This window comes from Platalea leucorodia (assembly GCF_965183815.1).
Source record: "Platalea leucorodia genome assembly, chromosome: 5".
NCBI lineage: Eukaryota > Metazoa > Chordata > Aves > Pelecaniformes > Threskiornithidae > Platalea > Platalea leucorodia.
Window position 1 is genome coordinate 20,505,427 of NC_138827.1, and position 21,087 is coordinate 20,526,513.

Consider the following 21,087-nt stretch of genomic DNA (forward strand, 5'->3'; position numbering starts at 1 on the left):
AGGTCAAATATAATACATTTCAAATTTTATTTTGCAGTGTAGTTACTTGTTCCAGCACACAATAATATGTGACCAGCCCCAATTTGCATTGGTTAGACAGGTCAGGGAAAAGGAGTTAGAAAAAGGTTAGACAGGAAGGGGAAAAGGAGTGGAAGTCGATAGCCAGTCTTCTTGCAGTACTTTTGAGACACAACTTTAACATTTTAGTGATATTTCTTCCTTTGAGAACCTCTTGATGTAAAATGTTTTGCATCATTAGTTCCAGTTTGGATTACTTAAGATATGTTGCATTGAAACTATTTGCAAGCGCCACATGATCATCCTACCTTGTAGGCTAAACGCTTTAGGGTCAGAGAGAATATATATTGCAAATACAGTTCTCTGCAAAAGCATCCACATGGAGCTCTATGTTGTGCTATGGTCAAGATAGGTCACTTCTAAGCAAGATGTTAAGACCAGTTTATTTCACATGCTAATTTCATACAACATTTCAGATTTAAATAGAACCTGTGCAGTCTAAAAGGCACTGATTCAGCATACTACGTGTTCCTGCTGTAGCTATAGCTGCATTCTCTTCCCATAAAGAGATCCCATGAATTTCCCCAGCATGGCAATATCTAAGGTACTCAAAAAACAGCAAGAAGCAGTAAGGATGGCTCCAAGGTCAGAAGGGCTCAGCAGCAAAGTCACAAATGCAAGCCAGCGCACAACCAGCAGAAAAAGCAGCATTCAAACTTGCAAGTCAGGCTACAGCAACAGCTTCAGTTGAGAGCGGCAGACTAAAACTGTCCTCAGTTTTCCATATGTTTTGTCAGCCCCACGCAGCCTCGCACCAGCTGAAGTCAGCCAGTGGCGCAGGTCTGACATTCTCAAAGGGAAGACTCGAAAGCCCAGATCCTCCGCTGGAACTTCCTATTTTCAACTCTACATTTTTCCAGCCGCACTTACAAATAGCTGCTCAAGCATTCACAGTAACAAAAGATGAATTCTCCTGCTTCCTATTTTCATAGGGAAATGGGAAAATTGCTCCCCATTTACTTTAATCCTGCACTGACTTTGGAACCAGACAGCAGGGGGTGTTTCATAAATAAGCTTAGACTTACTTTGTTTCAGGCAATCTGAAGCTACTTAGCCCTTCAAATTAGAGTGAATCATTACTTTTCTTTAAAGTGACTTGATGTAAGTCAAGCTGCATTTTAAAACAAGACAAGTGAACAGTATTTTAAATTGCCAAATTATGTTAAGATCTAGATTAGCATTATTTAGCATTTAACTGGTAAAACTTCAGCAGTAAGTTTGTCCTACTTGCATATCAGACCAAACAAATGAACAAAAACCAGTTTGTCTACTGCTATGCAGGCAGTTTTGTATCAGGCCGATATGTGGAGCTAGCTTAGGTACTGAAAACAACGCGCTGAATTCAGTATTCCACCCAGCGTATTTCACTAAGAAGTTATGTTAGAATAAAATGTAAAGTCAGTCAAGTCCCACAACACCCATGTCTTTAGAGGTTTTTTGTGAAAAAAATGTGGCAGGATAATATTAGCCTAGACAAACCACCGTGCCAGTGCAAACAGATTGCTTTTGCTACTCAGATTAGCTCAGACATCTGTGAGTAGCACTTGAAACAGTGCCAATATTTAATTTACGGAACTTGAATAATTCAGAGCTTGCCATTAAAATTTTGCTCTCAAAAGCCATCATCTTTCCATGGTGGCAGGGAGAATATTACCTTTTCCACTTTAACCGGGACAGTTAAGAACTTTCACAAAGTAGAGACACTAACTCATAGTTGGGAGAGAAAAAAAGGACATGGACACACACCTTCAAAAGTACGATTTCCTTCTGATGCAAGTAAAGTTTAGGTGTGCAGATGGGATCTACCCGTCTTAAATCCTTGAAGGAAACTAGTCTGTGAAGACAAAAATCAGTTGAATTGATAGCATGCACTAGCCTTTGTCCATCAAATCAGTGTATCGCAACATGCTTTGCAACTAAGTCTTAGCGCATTAACAGTTTAAAACACAGTAGACTTCTGTGCATTTGATTGAATTCCAATCTCTTTTCATATGCAGTCTGATATAGGTCAGTTAAAATACTGAACTAGATTTTACTTTAAAAATGCAGACTCTGTTTAAGTATTGCATATTCGTTACCATCCTGCTTAAGAAAATTGCAAGATAAAACCACTGGAAAAAAGAGAAGCTGAAGCAGTAAAAATTCAAAATGTTAAAGCAGATGCAAATTTAGGTTCTCCACTCACCAACTTAAATCACAGTTTAAAAAAAAAAATCTATCCTATACATCCACCATTTCCTTCACTGTGCAGGTGTGCACCCTCACCCTCAGGAGCAGCACTGTTTTGCATATACTTACTTTAAAGAAGTACCTATTTGGGGTGTTTGAAGACCCATCTAAGCCCATTAAAGGATTTCTAAAATCAATTGAGACAGATATGAACACTCCTGAGTTTGGTGTAGTGTGCCTAAGTATACCAGGGTCCTTCTCTTAATTTTAAGATTCAAGTTAAGCACTTCACAAATGATCACAGTTCAGCCATAAACACAGCAACATTTTTGCTTAGCATGCTACAGCAGAAACTTTATTCAGCTCATTTTGAAAATATTTGCAACCAAAATTTATTTTTGTAAACTCACAGAAATAAGCTTTAACATATAGGCTGTATACAACTCAAATACAGGTAATACTTTTAGCAATAACTTACAGGTACAAACTAATGATAAACTACAATTTCACAAAGAATTGTAAACATTTTGCACAATTGTCAGTCCTTTCTTTTAGGCAAAGTGCTCTTTTGATGACAAATAAATTAACACACACATAACTAGAGTGGACTACTTCCAGACAATACAAAAAAGTGTTTAATAAGGCTTGTAAACAATGTAATAGTTATTTATGCAGAATCCATAAAAGTGTCTTGCAGGCTAAATATACTTACATACCTGGGCAGCAAAAATGATCTTGAAAATGCTTTAGATGTTAAATAAAAAGTTAACATTAATATCTTTCCAATGATATTTTTAATACACAATAAATGACTTAAGGTTACATCCTTAATAGTTTATTTCCCTGACAGAAAAGAATTAGGTGTGACTTATTGGCAGCTGTGTCATTGAATGGGGTAGCAAAGGCTGGAGTCCAAGAGCTGTAGGTGAATGAGCTACAAAAACAGAAATATTTGCTGGTCAACTTCACCGGAGGCAGAAAAAGATTATAAGCTAGTTGTAACAGTTCACTGGTCCCAACCACTGCAGCATGCTCTGGTTTCCCCAGCCCAGCATTCACACTCCTCCACCCACAGCCCACCTTACACCACTGCTTTGGAGCAAAATAAACACAGGCCACACATGCAGCTCAGAGTCTAGTTCTCCCAAAACCTTCACCATCTCTCCTAATCACAAATATGAGCCAAAGTTGTTGACTTGCTGGGTCATAAGACATGCAGTGACTGAAACATACTTTTGACCACCAGGCTCCCCCCACCATGCGTTACTGTGAGGGAAGCTTAAGTTTTCAGCAAAGTTGCTGCACTGAATATACCTACAATCCATGGGGTAAGAGTCAGGGAGTGGGTGGTAAACAGTTTTCATTAAAATTACATATTAATAAAAACGTGGCATGAGTGTTTGACTTCCTATTACTAGTATTCATAGTTTGGAGGAAGCACAAAAAGTGGTCTTCCTACCCAGATCTTCAGCTATGCTCTTACAGTGAAGGGCTACTGCTTGAAGAGGCACACTTCTTAATGAGGTGTAGGGAGCAAGTACAGTATTAAGATATTCTATAAAGAATACTACAAATTAAAAATCCATTAAGTTTCTTTAATTGGTATTTGGTAAACTGTTCTTGCTACAGTCAATAATGATTCTACTTGGATATGTAAAATTGTTATACCTACCATCCATATAGCTGTGTAGAGCAGTTAACATAGTCCCATCCTGGGGTACGTACGCAGAGTATGCCATTTCTTCCAACATGGGTGGAGACAGCCTGGAGGGCTGAACTGCTGTGACAGGAGCAGTAGATGAATGATTAGGACTAACATGTTTCTTATGGCGTGCTCTGCAATTTTGAAACCACACCTGAAAAGGGGGAAAATTTACATCACGTTGATAGATTGCATTCTGTTTCAACATTAGCATAATAAAAACCTCAGAGTTCTAACTTTAGCTGAATGCAGTTAGTTAGTTGGGCCTTTAACATAAGACTGACAGTCCAAAGGAAGAAGTATTCATTCTAAGCCTACATGGTGCCTCAAACAAACGCGGTCAAGTCAGGAAAGCTTCTGCGGTGCCCAGCAGCCCACAAAGGGCAGGCACGGCGAGGGGCTGCACAGCTCCCGGGGCAGGCGTCCCGCCAGGCTGAGCAACAGCATCCGCAGCCCCGCACCGCTGCTTAGACTGCTGCCCCTGGGCACGCAACGGGACGCAGCCATCTCCATGCCTGAACACCACCGACAGCGAAGCAGGTTTTTCACAGGATACCCATTTTCCTTTTCACATTGAGAAGTGCGCAAGCTTCCACTTTTTTAAGGCTTGATCACAGCTGCCACATACCTCGTTTCTATAGAAACACTGTCAATCCTCCAGACTAGAAGGAGCCAAGGGAACTGCAAGCTTATTTTTATTTATAAAAACATATAAATGTATCATTTATATTATATAAAAAAAATCATATTTATGTATAAAAAGAGCATGCATATAATGTTTGCTGAGAGGCATCTTCAAGGAAAGATTCTAAGTTTGTGTTTCTCTCAGTTTTGGATGGCATGGGTATACATTTTAACTCTGCTCTATAGAACAGATCACTAGATATTCACTCACTCCTGATGTGTCATACCACAAGGCATTTACAAAAAGAGTGCAGGTCTTAAGAACGGACTATTAAAGTCAGAAATTGATATTTAGAAGAGTGCCAATTTCTATACTACTTAGGGCTGAGAAGTTTCTTCCTGGAAGATTATTAATCCTCCACACAAAGTGCAAGAGGAATACAGCATTTTCCAAATTAACATGTTTGTTCTAGACCTATTCCTGACTAAGGATGTCGTCTGAAGTTATGTTAAAACTGCCAGGTTAGATCTTTTTCCATCTCAGAATAACTACATGGAGAAAATTGTCATTAAGCATTTCCAATGGATGGGTACCAGACTTTGTTAGTCAACTAACTTAGCACAGTTACCTGTATAACACGCCTGCTCAAGCCTGTTCTTTCTGCCAGTTTCTGAAGTGTTTGTGCATCTGGATTGTTGTCCTGAGCAAACTGTGCTTGCATAACCTGAAAAGGCAAAATAAGAGATTGCAGTTTTCTGTGTGCAGTCCCGAGAGCAGCATTAGAGACTCCTCTCAGACTGTGGTCCTGCTCCTTGCCTGTTTTTAGGAAACTTGAAATCACTAGTCCCCAGACAGTCCCCAAAACACTAAGGGGGGGGGGAGGGAGGAATCCCCCAAAGTCAAAATACAAGCCCCTTATTATGCTTAACTGAACTGAGACATTTACCAGAAATGAAAGAAATGAATTCTGCTTGGCAGTAGTAAAAAAATGGAGGAGGTGCTCCGTTATGATTGCATTAAAAGGACTGCGGGAGAAAATTCCCTGCAAAGTAATTCCAACATGCTTGATAAAGAAAACATCTATAGCAGCGGACCACAGTGCACAGCTTAAGGAAGGAATGAACTTCGATCCACCTCTCTGAACTTGTCAGTCACTATCTGCATCTTGCATTATACCGAGCAACTTAAGCCCCTTTTCAGCTGCATGGAGGATGCAGGCAACTGGGAAGCACTTTGTGCCTCATTTACCTTTAATTGACCCGAGAAACACAGAGGCTCCACCTTGGCTGATCTGCACTATGTAATTGTTTGGTTACACTCATCTTTTTTTACAGAAAATTGAAGTGAACACATATCATTAGGATATGAATTGCATTTTTTTGAGGAAGTAGATGTCAACTTGGCCTGCATCCTCAACAGTTTTAGAGCCTGTAAGAGTTTACCTTATTTAAGGAAGTAAGGCTTCATGGATTTCTGTAGGGTATCTTCAGCAACTTAGTAAACTGGTTTCTCATTCCTGGATTTTGTCCCTTGATGGTCTGCAAATTTTGCCTGGCTTCATCTTTGAAGATTCAGACTACTCTCCACACTCAAACACTGAAACTATTTACTTTCCTACTGTTTCATACAAAGATATCAAAAGTGTGGACATCCTTTTGTATAACTGCTTCACGAGGTGTGTTACTACTACATGCTGCCACTCTGACAATCACTTATCCCTCTGATGATTCTCTTGCTGGAAGTCTTATACCAGCATCGAGGACAGGTAGAGAGACAGATGCACTGAGCAGATAGCAAGTGCCATTAAATAACAAGAGCCCCTAAGATCTCAAACACCTGCTGAAGTAGGTTACAATCTATTTAAAACAGGAAAAGAGGGGGGACATGGAAGTTTCATTGGCAGCAAACAGGCAGCAGCCCTGAATACAGTTCCTACTCTGATGGCTGGGCCTATCTCCTGTTCAGCTACTGCTGGAAAAAGAAAGTTCCCTTTCGCAGAAGTTTGAGCTTGATGTCCACAGCCCTTGCCCTATACCCTTGTCATATTATTGCTAACATGCTTGTTTTGTATTGACTGCACATTCTGTCTCCAGTCATGGCTGAAATAGCAAACCAAGATTTGAACAGCCACATGCCACATTATATAGCACTGCTTAAATGTCTCACATGTGTTATTACACCTCAGCTTCCGTTTTTCTCAACTGCTTTCACGATGAACAAGAAGATCTGCCAACAAAACAGAACTCAGACAAATGGTGTAGAGGCCACGTGTGATCAGAAATTCAAAGACATTATAAACTGAGAGCAGGGATGCGTAGCTAGGATTAGGTAGAAAGCTGCAGCTTCCCTCCCAGTACAAGTTGAGACCTCTAAACCTGGTCTCACCACTACCCCTTTCATGGAGTGTTGGCCCTAGTCATGGTGTTTTTCCCTAGAAACCTAAGTGAAGCAGTGATCCAAAAATAACTCATATTTGAGGCAGTCCAGAGTTAACTCTTGCCAAGGCAGCAACGAGACAAGAAGCCTTGAAAGCAGAGCAGATGCAGGCAATCCCCCTCCCTCCTCCTTCAGGGCAGGCTTGACCCTACAGGAGGGGTTTCAATTTGGTACTTCCAGACTCCCTAGCTCCCGCTTCCCTTAGTCCTGACCACAGAAAGGAATAGAACTAGTGGCTGAGCTAGTATAAAGGGATATTGGAAAAAACATACTTCAGTAACACATGTACAGGAACAAATTGGACAGTACAAGAATTGCTGCCAAGTACTTCAAATGCACTTTCCCTGTACTTCACTCCACTCAGCTCTATGAATAAAGTGGGATTTTTCTCCTCTAAAACATGCAGCATTAAATACTGAAGCTAGGTCTTGAAATATGACACCAAGACTATAATGACTTTAGTATATTTTTAACAGGCAGAGCTCAAAGCAGCTTTGAGGAAACCAGCACGTAAAGCATTTTGGAAGGGCTGGGAGAAGGAGAAGAGAAGGAAGGAAACTAAAGACGAGTCCCTGTTGATACACTGTACACTCTTCCTGGTGTACAGAAGTATAGCCAAGACTATAACATATGATCTAAAAAGCAAGTATTGAGGAGAACCATCTTAGGAGGAAAAAGGGCAATCAAGAAATAAATGCGCAACTATTCCCCATCTTCTCTATAAACCAAAGCAAAACAAGAAGCTGCCACTGACAGGAGTCAACCTGTGTTCGAGTGAATATAAACAGGAACCCACGATACTTACCTGTTTTGAGGACACAATCTTTTGCAGCCCTTATTGTGCATTACAACAAAATTGAAACTTCCATCCTGTTAATGTCTTGAAGTCATATACAGTACCCATCTTTAGTACAACTCTTCACATTACATAATTCTAAAAATATTTTGTCTTTATTACGTGTAGTGATATAAATGCCTGATTAAATAGATTTCATCGAGCAATCAAAATAGAACAACCTTTTTGTTTCCACGCTGCAGAATTACTGCCTGCCCCCAGGGAAATAAAAAGCTTGAAGAGTAACTATTTCATATTAAACTGCTGAAGCTAACAAACAATTCCAGAAACATGCTGTGTCTTGATAGTTTATGAAATAGTTTAAAGCATGCAAGCTTTTTCTTTCCCCCCATACGCATCCGATTTCCTATCGGTTCAGCACCTATGTCCCGCATAAACCTGAACTACGCAAGTTTTTAGCACTGCCTCTACCTGGAGTTGATCTGCTGTGAAGCTGGTCCGAGCTCTTTTTGCTGGTTTTGGATGATTAACGTCTTGTTCTGTTAGTAATGCTCCTTCCACACTAATCCCATTACCTGAAGCATTAAAAAGAAAACAACACCGTCTGCTAAACATTCAAAACTATGTTAGTCACAAGTCAGACTGTCCTCTGACAATAACCAACAGCACTTGGCCAGCTGAATTTCAACTTTAAAAAAGCCATATTCTGTTCAAAGTTAAATTGATCTGGCACCATCACCCATTACACCCCAACTAACTCCCTCATAAGTGAGGGAAGGAATAGATCCAGCATGATATTTTATCAAGTAGATACACTCTTGCTTTCTTTTCCTTAGCACAGAAAACAAGTTATACAAACTTAAAAAAAAAATAAAACGTCAAATAATTTGCACATTATTTTAATTCAAGAACCTGTGCTTCCAGCCCTAGTAAAGCTAGGTAATTACCTCTTCATAAGGAAGATGAAGTAAAACCCAACAATTTACTTAAAACTAAACCACAAACATAGTTCTTAACAGAAGCAGTATGTTACCATTTTCAACTTCTCTTTTCAGATTGTCCAACATGCAGTCGTAATGTACTCTACAAAGGACTTTCTCTTCAACCAAAGCAAACTCCTCTCCAGTAGAAAGCTGTCTTTTGCAGGAGAAGCAGGCAAAGCATGCCAAGTGGTATACATTCCCTTTAGCCCTTCGGACCCAGTCAGTAGAATGAATGTGCCTCCCGCAGCGGGAACAGCGGGTGCCATACCGCCTGCAAAAACAAAGGCAACAGGAGGGTGAAGGCACAGACGCTAACCACCTCGGGCAAAAGGGTGACTCCCTTTTGGGAAGATTAGAAGTGACCAGGACATGGCAGCGCAGCTCAGACCTCCAGCAAGTAGGCGGACCACAAGGGATGAGGGGACAGCACGATTGTGTTTTTATTGCAACAAACTCAGCAAGTTTGTATTGGATAGCTTAAGGCAAGATCACTACTGAACTACAGAATTTAACATTTTCATAAGGCAAAGAATAAAACTGAAACATCTTAACTATGTGAATTCACAACTCTTCAGCTTTCCTTTTATAAAGATAATTACTCTTTGAAAAGCTGTGAGTGGGAGATGGAAACAGCTGACTGTTCAGAATTCTCCCAATTATTCAAATATATTTCATGTTACACTAGTGGTAGTCTGAATTATTATATTTAGCTACATCATCCTTCCCTAATCATTCAGTCCCCTTGAGCAGAAGAAGGGGGAAAACCTGTATCTTCATAGTTATTTCCTTAATTACCATCACGTTATTATTTTAAAAGAAATTCAAATATCTGCAAGTATTTACATTACTACAGTAGAATATTTCTCTTTGAAGAGGAAACTAGCCACCAAGATATGTTGATTATGTAGATAAGAATTTGTCCTGAAGATCTTTGCAGACTCATAAGTTGGTTTGTGGGGGGTTTTGGGGTTGTTTGAGGTTTTTTTTTGGTTTTGGGTTTTTTTTGTGGGTGGTGTTTTTTTGTTGTTTGTTGAGGGTTTTAGGGTTTGGGGTGTGTGGGTTTTTTGGTGGTTTTTTTTTGTTGTTTGGGGTTTTTTTTTTTGTTTTTTTGTTTGTTTTTGTTTTTTGTTAAGTCCCACAAAATTTTGATTTTCCAGAAGTTCACAGTATTCAGCTTGCCCCTTTCCTCTCTTTCAGTGTCAAAACTGACTAGCTGGACATAATCCATTCACTACACAGTGAGACTCCCATAAATAGTTTGGTCTGAGGAAGTTCTAGCAATCACACCAAAATTAACAGCAAAATTTTTTGCTACTTTCTGGACCAATTTGTATCATGAGTACTTTTAATGCCAGCATGAATAAATAATATTCTTCCTTACAGGATTAGACCTTAAGCTTAAAGAATGCTTCATGTTCTAAATCAAATTGATCACAGAAAGGTATAACTGCTGGAAGCTTCTTTTAAAGATCACGGGATTTATTCTGGGGTTTTTTTGCAGTTCCTTGTGATACCTTAAGTCTCATACCAGTGAGTGCTAGTCCAAACAGAATATCATCTCAACTCTACCTTGTATTCTCAATCGGCATCACCTAAAGATGATTCTTTGCACATACGATAGCTTTACAGCCTTACTGTGGCGGGGACTCTGACTTTTTCCGGCCCTCACCCCGTGCACACAGACATAAATTATTGTATAAATGCAGTAGCTATGCAGTAGCTAACGGAGGAGCAGACTTAGTAGGCAATTACATTAGACAGACTTGGGGTTTCCCAAGTCCCTCTGCAAGAAATGTCAGTTTAATTACTGAAAATAAACCTAGCAAGCAAAAACCACAGAGCCTAAATGCACTTTTTACTTGCAGCTTAAGCTAAAAGTAACAAGTAAGTGTAACATGTTATCTAATGAAATGATATTCCTGTACGATATACCTGAAATAATCAAGTTTGCAGAAGATATCTTTATCTTTGATGTAACAGCTGGTATGCCTTCCTAGCGACGTTCTGCAAACACTGCATGAGAGACAGCGCACATGCCAGCAGAGGTCGTTTACCTGCAAAAAACACAAAAGAAAAATACTCCTCAACATTTATGCTACCAATACTGTATTTCATATTTACAAAAATTATTTTTTCCATCCATACCGACAAGGCCAAAAATTACATGTACCATGATTGACAGAAATTTTATCTTCAAGGCAGAACATTTTTCCTATAGAACTGCATGCATATTAAGAGTTAATTAATTTGACAGAGTCTTCAGAATAAGCTTTCATGGTTTTGTAATTAAAAGCACCAGAAGAGGAAGCAAGAGATTCAAGTTCCACATAGATATTTTGTGCCCAGTTCTGTTCTCATAGCATTCAAGTAACAGAGCAAGTTTTGGCCTCACACGACCTTGGGAAGGCAGCTAGCTTACATACTTTTATTTCCCAGTCTGTAAAAAGTCCTGCCTAACAGAACAAACTTTGCAAAGTGATTTGAAATTTTAAAATGCAAGTATTGAAGGGGAAAAAAAACCCAAAACTCTGTCAAATAGAAACACACCATGAACCACATCTTCATTTGCTAGGTTTCTGTTAAAGCAAAGTTAGTGAACAGAGTATGAGTTTCAAAATATCAGCAGTTGTTTTAATAACAAATTCAACAATTCTTTAACATGTAATATCCACAGTGAAACTAGACATAGTCATGGGAAGCAGCAGAAATAAGCAGTTTTGAAAACTCACATATGATTTTTGGGCAAATAAATTGAGTGCAATTATTTTCATTTCTTCTTTCCTATAAAGAGAACTCTTTGTAGTGCAGACATTGTGCATCACACGTCAGCTAAATAACTTAAATAATTTGAAAACCCAAGACTCCCAGCGACCATAAAAATTAAGTAATAACCCTCTAGATAATCCCATGCTGCATAGGAAGAATTCTGTAAAACAAACAATGACTAAGTTTAGATGATTTTTTTTTTTTTTTTTTTTTTTTAATTTTCTGAGCCAATTTCTCGTCTCATACCAAACAGCCCATATATTGCCTATGGCAAAGCAGCAGATTTGAGATAATGCAGGATGTGCCTTTCATGAGAACCCTGCCAGACAAACCACAGAGAAAGTGAGGTATTGACTCCAACACTCATGCTGGAATCACCCCTTTCAGTCATTCTTCAGGTTGTAACATTAGAGTTTGCAGTTGCCCAACGCTCTCCCAACTATTATCCTCGTTGGCAGCCATCTTTCCATACACTGACAAATTTACACTGCAATATAATGTGAAGCTGTTGATAACAGCTGTCACCAAATCGATCCTCCCAAGTATTTCTTAAAACGGCTGCACTGCAGGCAGACACAGGGCAGCAGCGCTTGGGCCAGACCAAGCCTGCTCAGCGGTCCCCCCGCGCGAGGGCTGCCCAGGCGACCCCCGCCAGGAGCCCCGCCGCAGGCGAGAGGAGCCCGCACGCAGCCAAGCTGCTGGCGCGCGGCCCTGCGAAGCGTGAGCTGACATCCCAGCCACGCAAAGCTCATCTCACTGCCTGTTCTTCGGAGGAAAATGCTCCTCCACAGAACAGGACATCGATAACTTTGATAGTTGTCCCATTTGATGTTACCTGTCTATATTCTTATTAACTTACAGGGCTGAAGTTGGAAGACACACTGCTGATGATCAGCAAGATACCAGTTTACCAGCACAGATTCCTTTCTCTCTCTGCCTGTGCAGGAAGCAGCAATAGCTAATTTAAACTTAAATCTAAATCAATTAGAGGTCTTTTGCTCCAAGCCACATTACCCCAGTTCTTCAGACAGGAGACAGCAATGACCAGTAAATGAGCTACCAAAATGTCACTGGAACCAAGTTCAAGTTAGCTCTGCTCCCAGTCCTACCGCACTGTTCATGTGCAAGCCCAGCCCGTTGCAAAGGTGGCTGGGGTTTAGTAGAACAAAAGGTACATAGCAGCTCCCCCACACCTGCACCTACCCTATTTTAAATGAACACCAACCCAGCATACACCTTCCTTTGACCTTCTCACCCCAACTGAGATCCAAGCAAATGATCTAACAACAACATTGGGACGTTTTCAGTGGTGTTACTGACTTTCACTTTGCAGGATATACAATGGCTTTATTTAAGGCTGCATCTAATGGAATCAAATGACTTCTAGCATGACTGTCTAATCTCACTTTTGAAAGGAGAGGGGGCAAAAGTCTAATCCCGGATAATTTTAAATGCTATAATACAGAAGGAAAATAGCCCCCCCCCCCCCCCCCCCGCAACCACATTGACACTTTATGTTTAAAGTCACATGGTTTTGTTTGTTTTTAAATGATCTTACGCAGTCCTGAATGCTAAGGCTAGCAAAACTTCTCTGCAATCACACAGCTTGTTTCCTTCACAGACATTATTAGACCATCTTTTACAAGAATAACTTATTTCCACGTTTCTCAAGAGGCACTTTTTTGCTTTGAGATTCACATCACACCAGAAGACTTATTTTAGCTAATAACAAATGGGTCACGCCACCACCGCTTAGCCAGGAACATTAAGCACAACAAGGAAGTTACCGATGTTCTGAACTATTAGTTTTCTTCCCCGCTCTCTCCTACAGCACATCGAGAAAATACGATCCCAGCACAGAAAAGCGTTACCCAAAACATAAGCAGCAATTCGGTTTTTCTCTAAGGCCCGAACCTCGCAGACAAGCACGCAACTAGCGTCGTGCTCTCGCACGCTCCCGTTTCTGCAGTGGCTCCGCTCGCAAGCCGCAGGGCACGCCGTTGCGGGCGGAAAGGGGAGCAAGCCGCGACGATGGCACAGATGCCGACAGCTCCCGCAACGGCGGGGCGGGAAGGCGGTTCGGAGCGGCGTGCCGGGCGGGGGCAAGCTTCCTCGGGCCCGCTGAGCCCGGCTCCGTGCGGCTCGCCAGGCGCCCCCGACGGCCCCAGCCGCCCCGGCGGGCTCCCCCCGGGCGCCAGCCCCGGCACCGGGCCGGGCGGCGCTGGAGCGGACGGCGCCGTGCGAGCGGGCCGGGCCCCGCGGCCTCGGCGCGGCGGGAGCCGGTCCCGCGGCCGACACCGCCCCGCAGCAGCCCGGGCCGCCGTGCCACGTCGGTGGGGAGACGCTGCCGCCACCGGCCCCGCCGTCCGAGGCCGGGCGGCCCGCCGGGCTGGGCGCGCTTACCTTCAGCAGGTACTTGTCCACGATCTCCAGGCCGCAGCTGCTGCACACGCACTTGCCGGGGGCGCAGCCGGAGCCCGAGGCCATGGACCGCGGCGAAGAGGAGGGCGACAGGGCGGCGGAGGAAGAGCAGGAGTCCTCGTCGGCCGCTGCGGGGCTGGCCTGCGGGGGAGCGCACGGGAGACCGCGGTCAGCGCCCGGCCCCGCCGGCTGCCGCCGGCCTCGCCCGGGGGAGGCGGGGAGCTCCGCGCCAGCCCGGCCCGGCGGTCTGCCGGTACCTGCGGGGCCCCGCCGGGGAGGGTCGCGGCGGGAGCCGGCGGTGCTCCGCGGGGCCAAGCGGAGGGGCCGCGCCCGGGGCCGCCGGACTCGAGCGGGGAGCGGCGGAACCGCCGAGCGACGGGAGCGGCCGCCGCCCCGCACCGGGCACCGCGCTCGCCCCGCGCCGTCCCCCGCCCGCTCCCGGTGCGCTCGCTCGCCGCCCCGCACACCTTCTCCGAGGGGCCGCCGAGGGCGGGAAGGTCCTTGTCCTCCAGCCTGCAGACGAACATCGGGTCGCTCTTCCAATACATGGCACTGCCCTACCGCATACCAGCTCCGCGGCCGGGGGCGCGGCGAGGCGGCTCCGGGGACCCCGCGCCAGGTCTCTGCTCTCAGCGCCTGCAGGAAAAAAGTTTTGTTTTCAAGTGGGTGGACCCCGCCGCGCGGGGACCTGCCTCGCTGGCCTCACCTCCTGCGCAAAACCCGCCTTCCGAGCATGGCGGGATCCTTATCTCCGCCAGCGAGCCCGCGCCGGGCTTTGTGCGGGGGGGGGGGGGGGTGTTAAGGGGGGAACCCAACAACAGCAACAACAACAGAAAAAACCAGCAACGAAAAAAAGCAGAGGATCTCCCCCCCGTTTGTCTTCGTCGTTTGCCACAGCTTCCCCCCGCCACCCCAGTCTAAACAAAGATTCCAGTTACATCTCTGTATTAGCAAAGAAGGCAAACACGACGGAAAGCCAGAGTACGTGTGAACGGGAAAGGTTTTTCCATACTGCTGAAACCCAAAGCCCGAGCGTATTCCTGTAGCCCCGACTCACAACTAAATCTGCCTTACTGCTGCTACTCTTGCTCGCGTCTCCAAGATCCCGTGATAAAACCTTTCTCATTAAGCTAAAAAAGGAGCATCTGAGCTGCCCAAAGGCCGTAGCGTTCCTCCGGTTCTGAAATCAAGCCTGAAAGACTCACGGGTGTTGCTAATTAACAGCAGTGTCTTCGGTCGCGCCGCGGGCAGAGCTGCTAGGAGCTGGCTGTCCACAGCTCCCCGGAAAACCAGAACACTTCTTTCAGCGGAGGGGGGCCGTAGGTTACTGGCACGCTTTTTCCACGATTACAAACCTTGCCCGCAGAGTTCCCTCAAACCAAATACTGCTCGTGTTCTCGGGACATTTCAGGAGAATAAGGCGACAGCTTGTCCATCGCAGGTGAGGTAAATAACCGGGGTGTCTGCTTCTCTGCACGTATTTAACTAGCCAGGTGTTTTTAATTAAACTTGTCGTTATGTTTCCATCTTTTCCCCCTTCTCTTTGTTTCAGCTCCGCCTGACAATAGATGCAAGACATGTTGCAGAGCCTCAGTAAAGCAAACTGAGAGAATTGCCCGTATGCTTAGAAACATGAGAAGTTTGATAAAAGGGAATTCTGCTTTTGAGAAACTGTATGAAAGGAGAAGCCCCGTGTTCTTTCCCCCCTAAAAATTATGATCGTTTTTTCCAATCCCAGCACCCGATTCTGCAAGACCGTAACTGAACGAGTGGCGGTGCCGACCCCCGGTAAATCCGGGACGTCCCCAGTCGGTCATTCGTTTGTCCAGCGCTAAACCCGATCTAACCCTGGACAGAACCTCGCTTAGATTTAACCCTAATGTCCCTAACAGCCGCTGCCACAGCGAGGCAAGCAGCGGTTTGGGTATTTTTTCTGGCCGCGACGAGGCTCAGGGCAGCGCGACCGACAGCCAGCCCAGCCCAGCCGCGGCGGGCAGAGCGGGGGCGGCGGGCCGGAGCCCGGGAGCCCCCGGCCCCTGGACGCCCCGGCCCGCCCCCCCGCTGGCCTGCAGGCGGCTTTCGGGCGTCTCCCCGGCGGGCCCGGGGCTGCCCGCGCCGCCCCCGGCCCGGCCCCTCTCCCTCGACGGCCCGGCCGCCGGAGCGCGGCAGAGGCGGCCCCGCGGGGCGAGGTCCCGCCGCGCCCGGGCCCGGCTGCGCGCTGGCTGCGGGGCCGCCCGCCCCGGGGGGCGACGGGCTGCCGCCCCGCAGGGCGCGGTGCTGCGCCCCCGGCGCCCCGGGGTAACCGCCCCTCGCCGCCGCGCACCGGGACCCCCGCTCCCGGCCCGGGCACCGCGCACCGAGGCTCCCCCTCGGTCTCTGCTCCCCGCCCGCAGCGGGGTGGACCGGGCCGCCACCGGCCGAGCGCTCCAGCGGCGAGTGCCCGGGGCCACGCGTCGGCGCAGCCCCGTGGGCTCCGGCGGGGGGGAGCGCGCACCCGCGTCCCGCGGAGAGCTCGGCCCGGAGCCGCATCCAGCGCGGAGCCCGCCGAGACTCCCTCTCCTGCGCTCTGCGCGGACCTCCCCGCCCGTGACCGTCAGAGGTACGACATTAGAGCTATCGTCTGTCCCAGGCGGCACGACAGAAACCGAGCACCTGAAGGGCGGCCACCGAAGAGATGTGCCGTGGAGGAAACGGGGGCCAGACCCGCCGGGAGGAGAGCCCGTGGTAAGCCCGGGGTGCGACGAGACCGTTGCACGGCCGGGAGCAGCGTCGAGTTCGTGGCTCGTCGGTCCTTTTCGTGCGCTGTCAACGAGTTTGTTCAGGGTGTTCGTGAGCGCTTCACGGAGGGCTGCGCGTTTGATTTCTATAAAATAACTCCCTTTTTGTATACATACGCCTTTTCTCTCTGAAAAATATAGCAGTAGGAGCCAACAAAGTCAATCCGCGCGTTGTTCCCCACGGCGATTGTGAACGTGCAGCAGTAATTCATAAAGCGGGCGTTGGAGGAAAAAACAGTGTACGCGAGATTGCTCCGTGTTTCTTATTATTTTCGGAGCCCGGCCCCGCCCGGCGACGAGCGGGCGCAGCGGACAGCCGCGGGTGCACTGGCGGACGGGGAGAGGCGGCCCCCCCGGCCGCCCAGCGCCCCACGTCGCTGGCGCCCCGCGACCCCCTCCGCGCCCTGCCGCGGCTCGGGCCGCGGCACCGGGGTCGCCTCGGGGTCTCTCGCCGCCCCCCCGCCCCCCGCGGCGGAGGCTCCGCGGCCGCGGCGCAGCCGCCGGCTCCGGGGAAGCGGGGGTACGGGGCTTGGCGGGGCTTGTCCGGGGCCTCCCCGAGGGCTGCGCGGAGCCGTGGGCTGGGCCGGCGGCCCCGGGGGCGCGGGAGGGGCGGCGGGGCGGGAGGACAAGGCGCCCCGAGAAGCGGCGCGGAGACAGTCAGGTAGCAGAGCCTGGTTATGGCTATGGCCGGGGCTGCTTCGCAAGAGGTGAGAGTTCTTGCCGAGCTTACTGGGGAGGCGTTATTGCCGAGAAGAGGTCAGAAACGCTATAGTTTTATACATATATATATATATATATATATACAGGGTGGACGTGGAAAGCGCGCGGGCTCGGTTATCCGGGCTCCACCCGTGCTTCGCCTGTGCGCTGTTATCACCTCTCTCTCCAAAGTCCAGTCTAAATTTCATCGTTTCAGTTACACGCCCTCGATATTTTAGTGAATATTCCCAGCATCGTTTTGTGAGGAGATGAAAACAGGCAGACACGCAGGCTCTAGGGGATTTCCGAATTCTGCGCGCCCCCGTCTCCCCGCGGCTGCCTCCGCGCACAGCGCGGGGATGCACGGCGCGGAGGCTGCTCGAATCCCGCCGCTCCTCGCTCCGCGCTTGGGGCGCCGGGCCCCGCGGCAGCACCCCGCGGCGGGGGGTTTGGTCGGCGGGCTCTCAGCAGGGAGAGGCGGAGGGAAGGGGAACCTGCCGGGGGCCCGCGGTCCGCCGCGGCCGGGCCGGGCAGGGTGGCCCCGGCCTGGTCCTGTCGAGGCTGAGAGCGGAGCGGGGGCTCCCGCGGGACCCTCCGACGGAGGGACTGCGTCTGGTTCTGATTCCTCCCTCTCACAAGTAATGCAAGGATGTGTGTGAGTGGGAGGGCTAGTCGGTTGCACATAGGAGAGATCTCTCATATATTTGACGGTAAGGCACAGCACGAAGAAAACACCGAACGCGGAGAATTAGGGTTGTTTTAACGAGAGGGTGTTGGCATACGGACTTCTTAATCAAAGGCTGCACCGTAGCGCAAGTGCGTGCGGCTGGACGTTTCTCCCTGGAGGCTGCTCTAGCGAAACTCGTTCTCCCGTTAAAACACGGTCTGCTGAGAAATTGGAAATGGCATTGTGGTCAGCTTACGAAAAACGGGCGCTGAGATGAGGGCCGCGGTGAGCCGGGCCGCCCACCCCCGGCTGGTCCCGTCGGGCACGGCCGCGGTCGCCGCCCGGTCGCCGCATCCCTGCGCCCGGCACCGGCGGCTTCCCCAGGAGCCCGAGGACGACGGCGACCGGCGAGCGCCCTCCGCGCCGGCCGCCGCTCTGCTAACGCCGCGCTCTCGGCGGGGCACGGCGGGACGAGCGCTTCGCCGCGGTGCGCTGCACGGCTGCCGGCGGGCAGCGGGGGTGCGCGGGGCCGGCGGCCGAGCTCACCCCGCGGGCCCCGCCGCCCGCCCCGCCTTCCCTTCCCGCTCTCTGCTCGGCCGGGCGCGGGCCCCGCTTGGGTGGAGGTGCGTGTCGGCGTCCCCCTTAGCGGATGCGTGCCCTGATCCCGCAATCTCACCTCCCCGTTCGCTTAGGGGCCTCCGGGTCCCTCCGTGCTCCCGAGGGAGGCTTGGGCGAGGCGGGAAGGAGGCCCGCGGGCAGGCTGCTCCCGCTCTCGGCAGCTTGCTCCTTGTGTAACCGCGGGGCCATGTGGTCACCTCCTTTGCCAGCAGATGTCTGGCAGGAGAGACAGATCGGAGAGGAAAGCCTGACAGACATTGCAGGACAAAGTTCACTTCCATGCAAGCTCCCCTCTCTTGTCTCAGCCATCTTCTTACACGTACTTTGGTATTTGCACACCTGCCAGTATCCGGAGGTTTTCCATCTGTAGACCACAGTGTCCTGGGCTGTGGGGGCCTCTGTGGGCTGTGGGAGACAGGCAAGGAAATCAAGCCAGCCCTCTCGGGCTTGCTCTTTGTGAATTTGCATCCCCACTGGCTCCAGACTCTGGTAAAAGCTGCAGGGTTTGGACTAGCCCTGAATTCTTGGTTCTGGGCTGCTTTAACGAGAAGTAAATGAACCCAGTCTCTTACCAATGACTTGTTTTCTGAATCAGTGCAATGCACTTTTCTTGAGCCAGGCTGTCTGACTCTGCTTTGTGGGTCCAGGATCTTCCAAACCTGCACACATGTGGCTTTTGTTCATGGCTGTTCCAGTGTGGAGCTCTGCGTTGCTTAATCGTGAATGACCAGATCAGTCAAAGGGAAAAGTTTCTATTTCCTAGTTGGATTCCTGAGCCAGTGGTTCCCTCACCAACACCCAGAATGTGATGCAATTTGCCTTTTTTTTCTTTTTTCCCCCTACAGGAAAAAAACTGGGGGCTGGAGGGGTGGGAAGGCAGAGGGCAAGAAGTGGGATGCAGCCCTGCATCTTTTTAGAGCACTGGCCCTTGCGCTGCAGGAGGAAGGGCAGGGACTCATTTTGGCACCCTGGTGTGTAACTGCAATAATTTCTCTTCACTTACTCAGATCTACTTATTTCACCTCTTGGTCCCTGCTCTATCTAGATGAAACCTGTGCGTGTTCGAATTAAGTGTTGCATCTATGTGTTCCTGAAATCACAGTGATCGCTTTATCTAGAAGTTGACTTTTTAAGCGTCTGTGCTAATTGTGTCACGCTGTCATTCAGTTAGGGAAAGTGCTGGGGACAGAGGAAATTAAAGCAGCGATCATATTATGTAAAAGAGCATTTTGTCCTTAACGTACTGGAGGGCAAAACCAAAATGGAAACCATCGTCGGTTGTTTATAAATACATAGCTACAAAGCTCGCTGCATGTTTTCAGTTGTAAGGATGTCCTGTTTTCTGTGAGCATGGTAACTCCATGCTGAAGGGCCTGAAAGGTTCCCCGGAGCTATCATATCTGCCCGCTTAATTCCTTTCACTTCTGTTTATGCGATGAATAAACACTACTCTGGCAGGAGACCTGGGCCGTCAAATGCAAACGCGTGTGCCGGGGGGAGGAGGGGGCCCGCCGGAGCCGCAGTAGCTCGAAAGATTTTCAGCTCCTTCGGCCGCCGGGGCGGAGGCCAGGGACCCGTTCTTCCCGCGCCCCGCTGCGGCTGCGGGGGGGCCGTACCGCAGGAACCCCTGCCGTGGACGGGCTTTTGCGAAGCATCCGAGGGGCTGCGGCAGGAGGAGGGCTCCCCCGGGGGAGCGACCTCTGCCCCCCCGGAGGCTGCCCAGCTGCTCCGATCCCCGCTCCACCGGGGCCAGGCCCGCCGACGGCCGGGGTAGGGGTGCCACCGGCGGCTCCTCCGCAGCTCGCCCCGCAGGACGCAGCGAGGCCCGGCAGGGCGGCCTGTGCCAGGCCCCCGAGCAGGTGTTGTGGAAACGCTAAACCCTCCCGGCACCCCCCGAGGAGCCCGTTTCGTGGTGTGGCGCTTCTTGTGGGGCCGGAGTCCCGCCCCGTCGGGGCGCGGTCAGCCTGCCCGCGGTGCTGCGCGCATCCTCCGCGCCCTGCAGCCCGCCTGGCTCCGGGAGCCGAACCGCACTGTCTGCCCCCCCCCCCGGCTCTCGTGCGGCCCCGCACTGCCCCCGGCCCCGCACTGCCCCCCCGGGTCTCGTACTGTCCCCAGCCCCGCACTCGCCCCCGGTCCCTCGTGCCCCCACCCCAGGAGCCCCCGCCGCTGCCCACCCCGTGAGCTCGGGCGGGACGAGCGGCAGAGGCCAGCCCCGCTCCGGCCGCGGTGGCCGCGGCTGCCGCCGGGGAAGCGGCGCTGGAAGGACGGAGGCGGCGGAGAAAGACACGTGGAGAGGGGACGGCTGAGGCGAGGCTCAGCGACCGCCGGAGGCAGAGCAACCGGCGAGCGG

General features: G+C 49.3%; 1 protein-coding gene across 1 annotated transcript; it reads right to left on the reverse strand.

Annotated features, from left to right (window-relative positions):
* Positions 1-3,104: 3,104 nt before the first annotated feature.
* Positions 3,105-14,524, reverse strand: LHX8 (LIM homeobox 8; the record flags this gene model as incomplete). Its single annotated transcript, XM_082313237.1, has 8 exons — positions 3,105-3,181; positions 3,920-4,103; positions 5,203-5,298; positions 8,278-8,381; positions 8,840-9,060; positions 10,722-10,843; positions 13,959-14,117; positions 14,444-14,524. The coding sequence occupies 8 exons, from the start codon at positions 14,522-14,524 to the stop codon at positions 3,105-3,107; spliced, it is 1,044 nt and encodes a 347-aa protein (XP_082169363.1).
* Positions 14,525-21,087: the final 6,563 nt, after the last annotated feature.